The 17,665-nt window shown below is 46.1% G+C and overlaps 1 protein-coding gene across 4 annotated transcripts in view; it reads right to left on the bottom strand.

The window, feature by feature from the left end:
• lmbr1 (limb development membrane protein 1) overlaps nt 1-17,665 on the bottom strand; it is a 147,201-nt gene that overhangs the window by 34,706 nt on the left and 94,830 nt on the right. For all 4 annotated transcript variants that reach the window (XM_078424807.1, XM_078424816.1, XM_078424831.1 and 1 more), the window contains 3 exons: nt 9,082-9,168; nt 5,676-5,752; nt 3,224-3,301 (listed from right to left, as the gene is read on the bottom strand). In XM_078424807.1, the coding sequence (XP_078280933.1) occupies nt 3,224-3,301; nt 5,676-5,752; nt 9,082-9,168 (242 nt within the window). The remainder of the gene's footprint in view (nt 1-3,223; nt 3,302-5,675; nt 5,753-9,081; nt 9,169-17,665) is intronic.

Here is a 17,665-nt window from a genome sequence, read left to right on the forward strand (position 1 = left end):
ATAATACATTTTATTTATATAGCGCTTTTCATATACTCAAAGACGCTTTACAGAGATTTTGAGAACATAGGGAAATGAATAAATAGATAAATAAGTAAATAAATAAATGAACAGAGAAAGGAGACAGAAGGTGAGGTGACCTTCAGTGGTTGAAGGCAGTACTGAACAGGTGAGACTTCAGCGATGTTTTGAATGTGGTGAGTGTGGGGGAGTCTCTAACGGTTTGGGGTAGTGAGTTCCATAGGGTGGGAGCAGCGATGGAGAAAGCCCTGTCCCCCCAGGATCTGAGTTTAGTCCGGATGTGGGGGGATAGGAGATTGGCAGCGGCAGAGCGGAGGGTGCAGGTGGGAGTGTGCCTGTGGAGGAGGTCGGTCAGGTAGGATGGGGCCAGGTTATGGAGGGCTTTGTAGGTTATGAGGAGGATTTTGTACTGGATTCTCTGGGGGATGGGGAGCCAGTGGAGTTTATAAAGGACGGGGGTGATATGGTCACGGATCGAGGTGTGTGTGAGTAGATGGGCAGCGGAGTTTTGAATGTATTGAAGTTTATTGATGATTTTTGAGGGTGCGCCATAGAGGAGGCTGTTGCAGTAGTCCAGACGGGAGGTGATGAAGGCGTGGATGAGGGTTTCTGCAGCTGTGGAGGAGAGGGATGGACGGAGACGGGCAATGTTTTTGAGGTGGAAGAAGGCTGTCTTTGTGATGTGTTTGATGTGTTTGTCGAAGTTGTCTTTCCATTCCCATTGATGGCCTATCGAAGTTTTCTCCAAAATATTTGGGAGTAGTGTGTTTTGGTCACCCTGCTATCGGAAGGATGTCATTAAAATGTTGAGTGCAGAGAAGATTTATGAGGATGTTGCCAGGATTTCAGGCCTGAGCTCCAGAGAGTGATTGAGCAGGCTTGGACTTTATTCCTTGGTGCTCAAGAGGCTGAAGGGTGTTATAGAAGTGTATAAATTAACGAGGGGAATAAACAGGATGAATGCACAGAGTCCTTTACCCAGAGTATGGGAACCAAGAACCAGAGGTGATAGGTTTAAGGTGAGAGGGGAAAGATTTAATAGGAACCAGAGGGGAGGTTTTTCCACACAGAGGATGGTGGCTTTATGGAATGTGATGCCAGAGGAAGTGGTTGAAGCAGATATTGCATTAATAAAAATAACTATAACATTAAAAAGCCATTTGGACAAGTACATGGATAGGAAAGGTTTGGAGGGATATAGGACAAACGCAGGCAGGTGGAACCTAATTCCATGCAAAGTTTTCCTTGAAAACAGATCATCAACATTCGCCCAATGATGTGATATTTCAATTCATAAAGGGTGGATATAAAGGAAGAAACTGCAGATTCGGGTTTACATCAGAGATAGACACGAAATGCTAGAGTAACTCAGCAGGGCAGGCAGCATCTCTGGAGAGCAGGAATAGGTGATGTTTTGGGTCGAGACCCTTCAGGTCTGAAGAAGTTCTCTCCAGAGATGCTGCCTGACCCTTGGAGTTACTCCAGCATTTTGTGTCTACGGATGGATGTAAATGTTTGTTTTAGAACAAAAATACCCTGTCGATAATAGTAAAAACATTAAATTTCAATAAATGCTTAAATCTATTGGTGTGACAACATTTGAAAAGATTAAGTTTACACTGGGGATTAAAGTTTACTACAGTTCATAACCTAAAAGGAATGATGTGTGCTCTAAAATGGATACAGTTGCATTTATAAAGTTAGTGTCACAGAGCATACAAACAAGCCCTTCATCCCCGAGGCTAAACTGATCATCAGGCACCCACTTAAATTCATCCTAGCCAAACCATTTTATTCCGCCTACATTCTCTCAACTTACCTCCCCACCCTCTCCATTCATCCTACCATTCACACACATGGAGTTTATGCACACACAAGATATTTCACAGAGGCCAATTTACCCATCTACCCACATTTGTTTGGGATGCAGGAAGAAAGCAGAGAACATCTGCAGTCACACGGAAAACAGGCTGACTTCGAAGCTATATCTGCTTTCAAATTAAAATTATTTTAAGAGGTAAACAATGACAATTATTTCTTGAAACAAGTTTAATTTTTTTTAAATATAAAGGACAGAGAGACACACCATGCTCAATTTTCTCCAACACTGGTCAACATAGCATTTGCCCATTTTGAAATCTGATAAAAGGAATACTCCAATGAATTTACTTTGCAGATAAAACAGTTTTTTTAACAGATAAATAAATTATCCTTCCTATAATGGCAGCTAACACTCAAATTGTGGCTTAACCTTGGATCCAAAATGAAAAACATTGGATGTTATAACTAAAATAAAAACAGAAACTGATGATAATACTCATCAGGTCAAGTAACATCTATGAAGAAAGAGGATTGTTTATTTAGATCAATTACATTTTATTAGAAAGGAGAAAAAACAGAAATCCAGAATGTTTTAGTAAAGGCAGTGGAGAGAATAGAAGGCATGTTTGAGATAAGATGGGAGACCAAAGTAATCACTTTAATTCATTAAGAGGCTGTTTATTTTCCCCAAATTCATACATTTTAGATTTCTTACAACAATGACTGCTTTTCAAAAGTACTTTGCTGGCTTTAAAAGCTCTTTAGGACATTCTAAAAGTTTCTTATAATATAAAAAGCAGTCGAAAAGACATTAATAATATACAGTATATTTTCCATTTATCCTGATACAGCAGATATACTTAGACACCACCTGAAATAGGTACAAACACAATTCCAAAACGTAGCAAATTTGCCAATGAGCTGTACATTCAAATCCATCAATTGTTTAACATTAATTTTAACCCAAAATACTAGCTGTTAACAGCATCATCAAACTGACTTCTAAGCTCAGCAGAGGGAGCTTCCTCACACATTTTGTTTCAGTGCATTGAGAGTTCTCCCTGCTGGCTGACATAAGTTACTGTTTTCAATCCTACAAGCTTGAATGCATGAAACTGAATAGAAAAGACTGCAGCTGTATCGGTCAACCATGTAATAAATATACTTTATAAAAAATATTGAAAGTTAAATTATATATTGTTAATATTTGTTGACTCGTATATTTATTTTCAAAAAGAATCCAGTGGGAAGGTCAAACAGAAAGGATAATACAAGACTAACAGTGAAAACAAAGCAAAATCTGTTAGGAGATAAAGAGTGATCAATATAGCATTCCATTGCAAGGACATCGATAGAACATCCCTTAAAAACAATCCATTACCTGCGATCCTTTTGGCAATGCCGTTTCATCAACCAACAGAGCAAGGATATTGAAAGCAACCAGGACGACAGAGATGGCCTGAAAGATGAAAAGATTGGCAAAATTTATTGATTTCAGTAATTATGAGACTTTAAATTTTCACAAGACTAAACTTGGAAATATTACACAGTCGCCTTAACTAAATTTGCAGAATGAAAAGGCAATTAGTGTAAAAAGAGATTGCAATTTGCAGAGTTATCTTGAGAAAACGCATTATCTTGATGCAAATAAGCATCCCCGCGTCCAAAATTCTGACCCGGTCGTCCTTTGAGTGATCCACCCCGGGTCACATGACTCAGTGTAGACTAATTGATCTTGAACCAAATGTTTAGCTACTCACTGAATACAATCAGCAATAAAGGAAGACGTAGCAATGATTGTTTTAAAAATTATACCATCAAACATGACGTGTACATTTCTGTTCTCCCTGGTTGCTCCTGAACTGCACTGGATGAGACAATCAACCAAATTGAAAAAGTTACCATCACTGCAGTTCAGTCACTCCAAAATTGGAACTCCTGTCAGAATTTCTCTTCCAACCTGCCATCAATTCCTTGCAAACCTTGTCCAATCTTCCATTAAAACAACACGTTTTAAAGCAAGAGAGCCACTATCAATCTGTGTAAATAATGCACCATATGGACAGTTTACTTTATTCCAAGTGAAAATTCCTTTGGCGTAGATGAAAGTCAGAGTTGGCAATATGTTTATTTCCAACCTTAACAGTGAACGAATAAGTTAACAAACCTGTTAACAAAGCAAATGGGACCTTGAGCTTTATAGAGCAGAGAGTACACAAGACAGGAGGTTAAGTTACACTTGTACACGGCAATAATCTGACTTTAGCTAAAGTGTACATCCAATTCTGGGCATTGTACATGTTAATGGAACTGTACATGGAAGAGTGTTACATGTAAATGTTAATGGCATTGTACATGTTAATGTTAATTGTACATGGAAGAGTGTTAAGACTGTGCTTGGAGAGTAAACAGATTTACAAAAAGGTTTCAGGGATAAGAGATTAGAGCAATGTGGAAAGACTGAAGCTGGAGTTTATCTTAGGGATGAGGTGGAAAAGAGATTTAATAGCAACTAGAACAGGGCGGACCCATTGCGCCTAAAGCTCTCCTGCATTGGTGTAGCACCCTCCCTTCCCCCACAAACCCCCCCTCCACCCCAACCCCCCATCTCCTCCCCCTCCAACCTTAGGGGCTCTCCGGCACTCACCCCCTCTTCCCCCTCCCCCCACTTACCCACTCCATTCCCCCTCAACCCCCCCCTTGCCCTCATCCCCCCCCACCCACCCCATCCCCCCACCCACCCCATCCCCCCTCAACCCCCCCCCCCCCGCGAGTGCACCATCGCAAAGTTGAAATATCGTAAGTCAAAGCATCAGAAGTCGGGGAGCATCTGTATTAGATCACGTGGCCGGAAGCGAGCTGCGGCTCGCTAGGGGTTCGCTGCCGTTTGCACCATCACAAAGTCGAAACATCGTAAGTCAAAGCAGCGTAAGTCGGGAGCATCTGTATTAGATCAACAGGCCCCAACTGCGCACGGGCAGACCTTCTCCCATTGTGACATAGAAAACGGAGGTAGGCACGGCTGAGGGCCAGGAAAAATGGGAAAGTGATTTTTAAAACTTTAAAAAGGTGATTTTTAAAGTTTAAAAGGTGAATTTATAAAAAATATATAACAAACATTTGAACCCCAGGACAATGGTGAGTAAGGTGGGCCTAAAATTGTCACACTCTCGTGGCTGTATTTCCAAAACAAATATAAGCACAAACCTACAACAAACAAACACACAAATATACAAGATGAGAGTTTTAGTAATGGACATGTATATGTATATATATATATATATATATGCATATGCATATGTATGCATATATACATGTGTGTGCGTGTGTTTATATGTATGTATATATGTGTGTATGTGTACCTATATATATATTATATATATATATATATATATGTATACGTGTATATTGGTATATATATATATATATGTACATAGACATCTAACATCATGAAGCATTTAAAACAAAGCAGATAAAGAAAAACTGTAGAAAAGATAGATGCAAAGTGCTGAAGTAACTCAGTGGGTCAGGCAGCATCTCTGGAGGAAAAGGATAGATGACGTTTCGGGTCAGTAGGATATGGGAAAATAACAGTGATTCAATTCTGGTGCTGTGCTACTGTACAAAACCTACCAATTTATCAAGTACACCTACATTAAACAATATGACATAAAAAAGAAAATGCTAGAAACACAGTAGACAGCAACACCGATACAATGTTTCAAATTGAAGACTCTTAACAAAACTGATTTTGATTTTTGATTTTCATTTACTTTAGAAAATAACAGAATAAATGAAAAATTCCACTCAGATTAGTGAACAAAAGAGCTTACCGTTCCAGACAATAGTGTTAGCATGACAACAGGATAAACCAAATTCCTTTCCCATGCAGAAGCTTTCTTGCGACGCTCTTATGAGAAAACAGGCAGAAAGTTAGATAACAATACAAATGTAATAATGCAGCACCCTAAATTTAAAATCAAATTTAGTTTTATAAAATTGTTCAAAGAAAATAAGATGCCACAGAACGGTGCCATTTCAACTTCGTATTATGGGATAGAAACATGCCATTTCTTTCCCATCTATTTTATATTTGCAAAGTAAACTTTTTCAGCATACCATTAAAGGTTATTTGGAAAAAATTACCACTTGGAAAAGTAAATGAGTAAATAAAAATCAACATATGTTCAACTGCATTGAGTTTTAAGACGAAGTAACAGAGATGGTTATGAGAGAATTGTGATTGATGAAAAGTATCAAGATATCACAAAATGGTGGAGTAACTCAGCAGGCCAGGCAGCATCTCGGAGAGGGGGAATGGGTGACGTTTCGGGTCGAGACCCTTCTTCAGACTGTAGTCAAACAAAAGTATCAAGAGGCTTGTAATGAAGTAGCACAGAAAGACGAGGTAGCAAAATTGCAAATAGTGCAAATTGTAAAACAACATTTTTTTGTAAACAAGCATCTGCAGTTCCTTGCAACTATCAAAACTGAAGTCCATATAACCAAAGTAGTGTCACCAGTAGAGTTTAAAAGACATAAGCCGAGAACAGTAGCCGATGTGAAGGAAAGAATACTGCAGATGCTGGTTTAAATCAAAGGTGATTCCAAAATGCTGGAGTAACTCAGCGGGTCAGGCAGCATCTCTGGAGAGAAGGAATGGGTGACGTTTCGGGTCGAGTCCCTTCTTCAGACTGATGTCATGGGGGGGGCGGTACAAAGATAGGATGTAGTCAGAGACAGGAAGATGTGTGGGAGAACTAGGAAGGGGGAGGGGATAGAGAGGGAAAGCAGGGACTATCTGAAGTTAGAGAAGTCAATGTTCATACCACTGGGGTGTAAACTACCCAAGCGAAATATGAGGGGTTGTTTCTCCAATTTGCGTTGGCCCTCACTCTGGCAATAGAGGAGGCCCAGGACAGAAAGGACAGATTGGGAATGGGAGGGGGAGTTGAAGTGCTGAGCCACCGGGAAATCTAGTTGGTTTAGATGGACTGAGCGGAGGTGTTCAGCGAAACGATTGCCGAACCTGCACTTGGTCTTGCCGATGTAGAAAAGTTGACACCTGGAACAGCAGATACTGTAGATGAGGTTGGAGATGCAGGTGAACCTCTGCCTCACCTGGAAAGACTGTTTGGGTCCTTGGATGGAGTCGAGGGGGGAGGTAAAGGGACAGGTGTTACATCTCCAGCAGGGCAAAGTACCTGGGGAGGGGGTGGTTTGTGTGGGAAGAGATGAGTGGACCAGGGAGTTTCGGAGGGAACGGTCTCTGCGGAAAGCAGACAGGGGTGGAGATGGGAAGATGTGGCCAGTCATGGGATCCCGTTGGAGGTGGCGGAAATGTTGGCGGATAAAATGTTGTAGGATAATATGATGCATGCGATGGCTGATGGGGTGGAAGGTGGGGACAAAGGGGACTCTGTCCTTGTTACAAATAGGAGGGGAGCAAGAGCGGAGCTGGGGGATATTGAGGAGACCCTAGCGAGAGGCTCATCTATAATGGAAGAATGGGAACCCCCGTTTCCTAAATAATGAGGACATCTCGAATGCCTTTGTATGGAACACCGCATCCTGGGCACAGATGTGGTGTAGACGGAGGAATTGGGAGTGGGGGATAGTTTTTGCAGGAAACAGGGTGGGAAGTGTAGTCAAGATAGCTATGGGAGTCTGTAGGTTTGTAGTAGATGTCGGTCACAAATCTGTCTCCTGTGATGGAAATGGTGAGATCCAGAAATGGTAGGGAGATGACGGAGATGGTCCAAGTAAATTTAAGAGCAGGATGGAAATAAGTGGTTAAATTGATGAAGTCGGTGAGTTCTGCATGGGTACAGGAGGTGGCACCAATGCAGTCGTCAATGTAGTGGAGGTAGAGTTTGGGGATAAGGCCAGTGAATGCCTGGAACAGGAATTGTTCGACATACCCTACAAAGAGGCCGGCAGATCTAGGGCCCATGCAAGTGCCCATAGCTACGCCTTAGATTGGGAGGAAGTGTGAGGAGTCGAAGGAGTTGTTGAGGGTAAGGACCAGCTCTGGTGGGCCGGCCGTGAAGGTCGGCGGCAGGCCGTGAAGGTCACATAAGAAATGGCTGATTAAATATGGCTGATTCCGCCAGTTAACAATCAAGGCACATGCTTAAGCTGAGTGGTAAAAGGTTTAGCGGGGATCCGAGGAAGAGTTTTTCAACCTAGGGGACAAAAGCTGAAGAGCCCCTGTCTATGCTTTGTGATGATGACTCTAAATTTAAGGAGAACATTGGCATAAACCATTCAGACAAATGCAAATGAGATACAAGGCCAATCACCATTGAAGGGCCAACACACTGGCACAACTAGAGCTGCTATCTCACAGCTTCAGCAACCCTGGGTCAACTGTGACTTTCAGGGTTGTCTGGTATGGAATTTGCATATTCTCCATGACCATATCTATTTCCTCCCACATCCACAAGGTGCAAGGGTTGATCAATTAACGAGCCACCTTAAATTGCCCCTAGTGCTTAGGTGAACGGTAAAATGTGCGGTGGGGCGGCTTCATGGGAATATGGAGAGAATCATGTAATTAGATGCTTGCTGGTCAGCACAGACTCTGTGGAACAGAGGGCCTCTTTCCATGCTGTCAGGCTAAAATATCTCACCATTCCAGACCCAGCTTATCTTTTTTTTGTTTGGAGATACAGCATCGAAACAGGCCCTTCGGCCCACCAAGTTTACACTGAACATCGATCACCCATTCATATTATGCCAATTCTCTGAATACATTCAAGAGAGAGCTAGATAGAGCTCTTAAGGATAGCGGAGTCAAGGGGTATGGGGAGAAAGCAGGAACGGGGTACTGATTGAGAATGATCAGCCATGATCACATTGAATGGCGATGCTGGCTCGAAGGGCCGAATGGCCTACTCCTGCACCTATTGTCTATTGTCTATTAGTTCTATGTTATCCCACGTTCACATCCACTCCCTGCACACTAGGGGTAATTTACAGAGGGCCAATTAAACTACAAACCTGCACATCTTTAGGATGTGGGGGGGAAACCCTGAGCACCTGGAGGAACCCCATGTCACAGGGAGAACCCACAAACTCGACACAGACAGCATCCGAGGCCAAGATCAAACCAGGTCTCTGGTGCTGTGAGGCAGCAGAGCTCCCAGCTGCACCATCGTGCTCAGTATTATTTTAATTTTGCTATTCTCTCCTGCATCTCTAATGTTCTTTAATGAGTAAAATAAATACAAAATATACCAAGCTTTGATTTCTTGCTTCTTACACCATCTAATTCCTGTTCAAGATCCTCAGTGTTATATTTTAAGTAGGATGTCATGTAAGCACCTGAAGGGAAAAGAGAAAAAAAAAGAATTACTAATATCAATTCCTAGTAACAATCACGTCAAAAGTGTTTTGTAAAATGCACCAGAACAATGAAATTCTTAATTGTTGCAGCTCTACAGGCACATTGGACACAAGTAAATTTACAAAACATGTTATTCTACTCAAACCAGACATGATAGTACCAGCTAAAGTAGGTAGTATAGCCTTAGTGGTGCATATGTCACTTTCTTTGAATAATGCACAACTCCTACACAATTCAAACAGCTGAAAAATGGTAGTTTCACATTTTCACCCTCTTTACATTTATTACGAACATCTAGAACGTTTAACAATTTGTAATGATGCTCTGCATTAAACATTATTACTTCAACAAAAGTAAATAACTTCACTTCAAAAAAAACTGCTCTGCACTAGTGTGCCAAGGAAAGATCCTGTTAAATAAATTATCTATAGGTTACTTATAATGCAAGCTTGCTCATCTGATATGTCAGATCTACAGGTTAAAGTTCAATGTTTTGCGAAAAGTTTAAAATGTTTTCACAACTTAAGCATATCATTTATATCAACTGATCAGTTACATGTCTAGATTGGTGGGTCACAAGAAATCCTGCATTTAAGTGACAATTCATTGATGAACTCTCCTCCACTGTTTGGATTTGGCTTCCGAAAAGTAAACATTTATCTCCATGGCAATTAAAAGGCTATTTAATTGATACATGTGACAGTTTATCGGAAAAATAAAACCACCAGAGATACAATTTGAAGAAAGAAAATCTAATAAGAGGAACATGGGGAGGGAAGAACAGATAAAGAGAACAAAGTAGTTGGAAATAAAGGTATTTTTCTGGAGTTATACGGCCCCCAAAGAACATCAAGTGTCTGACGAGGCTGCAGCCTTGTGAAACCACTGCGGCGTGGGAAATACTAATATTTTGTAATACACTCCAAGTACATTCTTGATATTGCACTGCAGGTTAACTCAGTCAAGAGGCTTCTTATGTTAAATGCTCAAAATATTTTTGTTCTCGATGATAACACACATTGCACCATTTGGAAACATAGAACCTACCACCAGGAGAGTCCATTTCATAGACACACTCATTTTGCCAATGCTATCAGCATAAAAATGCTATTGCTTAAAATTTAGCTATAAATACAAAAAACTATTCAATGCCTACATTTGTTTGCGTACACATCCATATACTAAAACTCTCGTTTGTTTGTTTGTTCCTGAACTACAGCCAAAACGGTACACGATAGCGCGACAATTTTAGGCCCACCTTACTCACCGTCGTCCCTTTGGTGCTAATGGAAGAAGTTTAATTGAAATCGGTGTTATATTTTTTAAGTTATTCACATTTTAAAATTTAAATCTATCTCCTAGGGATTGGGGGGAGGGAGGGGTGGAGGGAGGGATGGGAGGAGGGGGCTAAGGGGGGTTGAGGGGGATGGAGTGGGGGGGGAGGGGGAGGGGAGGCGTAGGGGAGGGAGGGTGAGGGGAGGGGGATGGGGAGGGGGGAGAGAGGAGGGGCGGGGGGGGTGAGAGGGGCGGGGGGGGTGAGAGGGGCGGGGGGTGTGAGAGGGGCGGGGGGAGTGAGAGGGGCGGGGGGAGTGAGAGGGGCAGGGGGGGCGAGAGGGGCAGGGGGGGCGAGAGGGGCAGGGGGGGCGAGAGGGGCAGGGGGGGCGAGAGGGGCAGGGGGGGCGAGAGGGGCAGGGGGGGCGAGAGGGGCAGGGGGGGCGAGAGGGGCAGGGGGGGCGAGAGGGGCAGGGGGGGCGAGAGGGGCAGGGGGGGCGAGAGGGGCAGGGGGGCGAGAGGGGCAGGGGGGCGAGAGGGGCAGGGGGGGCCAGAGGGGCAGGGGGGGGGCGAGAGGGGCAGGGGGGGCGAGAGGGGCAGGGGGGGCGAGAGGGGCAGGGGGGGCGAGAGGGGCAGGGGGGGCGAGAGGGGCAGGGGGGGCGAGAGGGGCAGGGGGGGGCGAGAGGGGCAGGGGGGGCGAGAGGGGGGGGTGAGAGGGGCAGGGGGGGTGAGAGGGGCAAGGGGGGTGAGAGGGGCAGGGGGGGTGAGAGGGGCAGGGGGGGTGAGAGGGGCAGGGGGGGTGAGAGGGGCAGGGGGGGTGAGAGGGGCAGGGGGGTGAGAGGGGCAGGGGGGTGAGAGGGGCAGGGGGGTGAGAGGGGCAGGGGGGTGAGAGGGGCAGGGGGGTGAGAGGGGCAGGGGGGGTGAGAGGGGCAGGGGGGGTGAGAGGGGCAGGGGGGGTGAGAGGGGCAGGGGGGGTGAGAGGGGCAGGGGGGGTGAGAGGGGCAGGGGGGGTGAGAGGGGCAGGGGGGTGAGAGGGGCAGGGGGGGTGAGAGGGGCAGTGGGGGTGAGAGGGGCAGGGGGGGTGAGAGGGGCAGGGGGGGTGAGAGGGGCAAGGGGGGTGAGAGGGGCAGGGGGGATGAGAGGGGCAGGGGGGGTGAGAGGGGCAGGGGGGGTGAGAGGGGCAGGGGGGGTGAGAGGGGCAGGGGGGGTGAGAGGGGCAGGGGGGGTGAGAGGGGCAGGGGGGGTGAGAGGGGCAGGGGGGGTGAGAGGGGCAGGGGGGGTGAGAGGGGCAGGGGGGGTGAGAGGGGCAGGGGGGGTGAGAGGGGCAGGGGGGGTGAGAGGGGCAGGGGGGGTGAGAGGGGCAGGGGGGGTGAGAGGGGCAGGGGGGGTGAGAGGGGCAGGGGGGGGGTGAGGGGCAGGGGGAGTGAGAGGGGCAGGGGGAGTGAGAGGGGCAGTGGGAGTGAGAGGGGCAGGGGGAGTGAGAGGGGCAGGGGGAGTGAGAGGGGCAGGGGGAGTGAGAGGGGCAGGGGGAGTGAGAGGGGCAGGGGGGTGAGGGGGCAGGGGGGTGAGGGGGCAGGGGGGGTGAGGGGGCAGGGGGGTGAGAGGGGCAGGGGGGGTGAGAGGGGCAGGGGGGGTGAGAGGGGCAGGGGGGGTGAGAGGGGCAGGGGGGGTGAGAGGGGCGGGGGGGTGAGAGGGGCAGGGGGGGTGAGAGGGGCAGGGGGGTGAGAGGGGCAGGGGGGTGAGAGGGGCAGGGGGGGTGAGAGGGGCAGGGGGGGTGAGAGGGGCAGGGGGGGTGAGAGGGGCAGGGGGGGTGAGAGGGGCAGGGGGGGTGAGAGGCGCAGGGGGGGAGAGAGGCGCAGGGGGGGCGAGAGGCGCAGGGGGGGCGAGAGGCGCAGGGGGGGCGAGAGGCGCAGGGGGGGCGAGAGGCGCAGGGGGGGCGAGAGGCGCAGGGGGGGCGAGAGGCGCAGGGGGGGCGAGAGGCGCAGGGGGGGCGAGAGGCGCAGGGGGGGCGAGAGGGGCAGGGGGGGCGAGAGGGGCAGGGGGGGCGAGAGGGGCAGGGGGGGCGAGAGGGGCAGGGGGGGCGAGAGGGGCAGGGGGGGCGAGAGGGGCAGGGGGGGCGAGAGGGGCAGGGGGGGCGAGAGGGGCAGGGGGGGCGAGAGGGGCAGGGGGGGCGAGAGGGGCAGGGGGGGCGAGAGGGGCAGGGGGGGCGAGAGGGGCAGGGGGGGCGAGAGGGGCAGGGGGGGCGAGAGGGGCAGGGGGGGCGAGAGGGGCAGGGGGGGCGAGAGGGGCAGGGGGGGCGAGAGGGGCAGGGGGGGCGAGAGGGGCAGGGGGGGCGAGAGGGGCAGGGGGGGCGAGAGGGGCAGGGGGGGCGAGAGGGGCAGGGGGGGTGAGAGGGGCAGGGGGGGTGAGAGGGGCAGGGGGGGTGAGAGGGGCAGGGGGGGGGAGGAGGGGCGGGGGGGAGGAGGGGCAGGGGGGGGGAGGAGGGGCAGGGGGGGGGGAGGAGGGGCAGGGGGGGGGAGGAGGGGCAGGGGGGGGGGGGGAGGAGAGGGTGTTGCACCAATGCAGGAGAGGTTTGGGCCCAACGGGTCCACTTGGTCTCGTACTGCACTCAATTTGTTCACTGACCGTAACAAAACTATGCTTTACAATTCACTCAAAAATGCTGCAGTGCAACATAAACTGTTTAAAGTTCGCAGCGCTTTCTCGCCTAATGTGGACTGCCAAAAAAAAATTGCGCAGGAATCAATACTTAATGTCAAACACCATTTCTGTACGGAAGATCAATGCAATCTTATCGGTTATATGCCTCACATGCAGAACCTCTGTGTTGTTTCTAGGTTGTGAAATTACAAGCACAAAATAAGCATCAGGATGGCTTCAGTGGGTTAAAGTAGCGCCGACCATTACCCTCCCAAAGGCAATTTTGAAATGGGTAATACATTGTAGTTGCAAATTCAAACTGGTGAAATTGGCCTGAAACGAAACTACCAACCATTCTGCAATCACAATTGACTAGTTACAATATGGAGTACTTTGCATTGGCAGCAGATGTCATAATTGACTAAGTGAACTGATGATAATACTACTATCACTACAGCAAATAAACATTTTAAATAACTCTTCCATACAATATTCCAACATTCAGAAGTTGAAAGTACAAATTACAACAATTTTCAGTATAAGAAAATAACTGCAGATGCTGGTACAAATCGATTTATTCACAAAATGCTGGAGTAACTCAGCAGGTCAGGCAGCATCTCGGGAGAGAAGGAATGGGTGACGTTTCGGGTCGAGACCCTTCTTCAAACAATAATTTTCCTTTGGCACAGATCACCTGGGCGGCCACGCAGTCGGAAGGACGGACCGGCGGGCTGCATGGCCAGAAGGACATACCACGGGGCCTGCTCATCTCCAAAGAACCGGAGAGGAGATCAAGGGAGCTAGCGACGGTGGACGCAACATCAAGGGCCGGGAAGAGTGTGAACCGGGGTCTTGCCTTCTGTGCCATCAAAGTCTGCTGCGGGAGGCGCTCCCCTGGCATGAAGGCTGAAGGTGGCCAGGTGAGGAAAAGGACAAAGGTTCGCTGGATGAAGGCAACGGCTGAAGACCCTGCGGCAGCCAGAGGCTCACCTGGATCAGGCAACACTCCAGAAGAGCGAGCACGGGGACCAGACTGGCCTTTGAAAAAGGCGCCAAAACCTCGCATGCCGTATCAATAGACTATTTCTACACACCCTGTACTAATCAGGAATTGTGCTTGGGTATGGTGCTATTTTATTGAACTGAATGCAAAAAGAGAATTTCACTGTACATCTGTCCATGTGATAATAAACCATTGACATTTAATAGCTGTTAAAATATTGCAGCAAATTTTTATATAAATGAATCTTAATATGCATACTTTTAAAAAAAAACACATTTCTGTCTGGTGGCAAGCACACTGGCACTTAATATTCCAATAATTAATAATTACTTGCCCAATACCATCAACCGCACAGTCATCTTCAGCAACAAGAAGAGCATGCATTTGTCCAAGTGTGGCCTAACCAATGTTATGTACAATAATAACAAGACCAATGAAGGCAAATATGCCTTATGCCTTAATGTCAAATTTATTGATCTCTTTTTTGAATATACTTAGTGACCGAACCCCTTGAAGAAAAATACCAAAGATTCTGGATAAAGATTCTGGCAGATTTCTCATCTGCCTTAAATCACCAACACCTAGTCTGACTCCTGCTTCAAAGCTGTCCAGCCAGGTGAAGCATTATCCCCAGAGTTACCTTATTAGGTCTATCCCATAGGAATTCAGTATGTTTCAATTAGATTTCTTATTCTTCGAAACCAAAATAGAGGCATCAGCTTAACAGGCTTTCATCAAAGAACAATACCCATCCCAATAATCAATCTGATAAAGGGAGTGCAATGGAAGTTTTATCCGTTTAGGTGATACGAGCCAAATGCAGGCAAATAGGACTGTGAGTCGCGGAAATGGTATATCTTGGTCAGTGTGGACAAGTTGGGTAAAGAGCCTATTCTGTGCTGTTTCGCTATGACTCTTAAGTTATCTTTTTCAAGCGCACTCAAACATTTGATCAGTTATGTAGTTTGCTAACAAATTTATCACGTTTACTTGCTTAGGCTTGTTCAGATATTTAATGTGGACTCACAATGAACCAATTATATTGTTAATTTAAAATCACTTAACAGTTTAATTTTGTTACCTTTCAAGCTCTGAAACAAAGATTCAGTTGCTCAAAGAAAACCATCCAAATGGCTTGATTGCCAACACCCCCAGGCAACTGGAGGAGCGACACCAATTAGTTCACTCCAAACACTAAGTGGCATCAAATACAACAACCTTTCATCTTCATTGAATGGGTAATGAAAATTAAATGTCTTTGATCAAGTAAGCATTTCTGATCCCACCACACCCTGTGCCTCTTGAACTTGGAGAACTAATAGCTGTAGGCTGGAGAGGGGGGGTGCTCTTATAATTAGAGATGTCCATCACAACAGAATAAGTCATTTAATTGTTCAACATACTGAACATACATTGAAATTACCAAAAATGGTGTTTGAGAATATGTCAAGGTTTCAAACCAAATGGAAGAACAAGTCACCTGAGCTTATTACATCTTGTCAAGCAGAAGTTTAAAGTTCCTGTTTCAAGTTTCAAAAAGGAAAAGGATCATCTCAATTAATTGTCACAGGATGCACTATGCATCTCACTGGTGAGTACACTCATCCACTCTTTTGGGCCAATACAACTCTTCAGATACATAAAGATTTACAAATGATCTTCAGGGAATGAAATTGCTGTCCTCATCTATGTTTGATTTCAAGGTAGCTATTCCCGTGAAATAGACTAAGTCTACCAAGGCAGTCCTCCCAAGGGCAATCGGGGACAAGGAGTACATGCTGGTCTTGCCAAGGAAGTCATTTCTGAACACAAAAATGAAAGGTAATTCTGGAACTGGCCTTTTCACTTTGTTTATAGACTCTCATTCCATTCATCATCAAATTCCTTTTCCCTATCTCTGAGTCAAGACCCATGTGTGTTTTCTATGTCACCAGGCATTGAAATCAATGTCTACAGGAATATAATGGAACATACATTTAATCATAAAAATATTAATCCACTCTGTATTAATTTGATAAAGTATAGAGATAGCTTTATTCTATCCATGTTAGCCCAAATCACTTACCCTTCCTTTCAAGTATTATGTTGGCATATTTCAAAGTTAACAATGACCAAAAGCAATTTAGTAACTTTTAGTTTAGAGAGACAGAGCGGAAACAGCCCCTTTGGCCAAATGCAACCGCACCAACCAGCAATCATCCTGTACACCAGCACTATCCAACACACACTAGGGATAATGTTCAATTTTACCAAGCCAATTAGCCTGAAAAACCTGTGTGCCTTTGGAGTGTGGGAGGAAACTAATGACTTGGAGCCTATGCTTTCGACCACCTCTATGGCAGCTCCATTGATGAGGACAGAGTTGTGTTTAAACTCTACCACGCCCATTTTCCTTAAGTCATCAACCAACTCTTTATCTTACTGACATTAATGACTGGGTTGCTGCTCTGACAATTAGGCACAAGGTTTCCCATGTCTTGATAACATTTAAAGAAACAAGTATTGCAACACTTGGACACACAAACACAGATGTAAGAGAATGAGCACAAAACCCTGTGGAGCATTTTTGTGGAGTTCATGGGATAGTCAATGTTTCAGGTTGAAACATCAGGACTGAGAGTGCTGATGCAGCATCTCCACCCAAAATGTTGACAACCGTTTGGCTCCACAGATGCTGCTTGGCCCACTGAGTTCCGCCAGCAGCTTTTTGTGCTCTGGATTCCATCATCTGCAGTCCTTCGTGTCTCTTAACATTAGCATGAACTAGGTAGGCCAAAGGACATTTCTGTGCTGATATCCGTAAAATGGGATTGGTGAGAAATACATTGGTAGGTGAAATTCAGGATAGGGCAAACCAAGAAATGTTACAAGCTTGCTAAATAAAATAGAAATGTTGCTACAATGGACAAATTCTTAACTTTGATGAGAATGTGGTGAATTAATTTGGACTCAAGTACATAAGTATGTTTTAAAATTTTCAAATGGGAAAATGTTTTTTAAATGACCTAAACAGCGAATAAGAATAACAAATATCCACTGATGTTAGCATTTTCAAACCATGAATATTAGTTGATTTTCATTTGTTTGGAAAGTAAAAAAACAGCCGAAGTCAATGAGTTCTGAGTTTTTATCTGAAGACCATGTTTAATTATGGGTATCACAAAATCCTGGAGTAACTCAGCAGGTCAGGCAGCATCTCAGGAGAGAAGGAATGGGTGAGGTTTCGGGTTGAGACCCTTCAGTCTGAAGAAGGGTCTCGACCTGAAACGTCACCCATTCCTTCTCTCCTGAGATGCTGCCTGACCCTCTGAGTTACTCCAGCATTTTGTGATACCTTCGATTTGTACCAGCATCTGGAGTTATTTTCCTATACCATGTTTAATTATCATCAGTCGTTAGATCTTTGCTGTTGTTTTATTTTAAGTAGTAAGCAATCACCTTGCATCAATACAGAAGTTACTCGCATTACTTCATAATAGAGTATCTTGGTCTTAACCCAGTGGCTGTAACATACAAGTATAATGGAAAGTTCAACAAGCCTGCTAAAAGCATCACAATGT

This window comes from Rhinoraja longicauda, chromosome 2 (genome assembly GCF_053455715.1).
Source record: "Rhinoraja longicauda isolate Sanriku21f chromosome 2, sRhiLon1.1, whole genome shotgun sequence".
Classification (NCBI taxonomy): domain Eukaryota; kingdom Metazoa; phylum Chordata; class Chondrichthyes; order Rajiformes; family Arhynchobatidae; genus Rhinoraja; species Rhinoraja longicauda.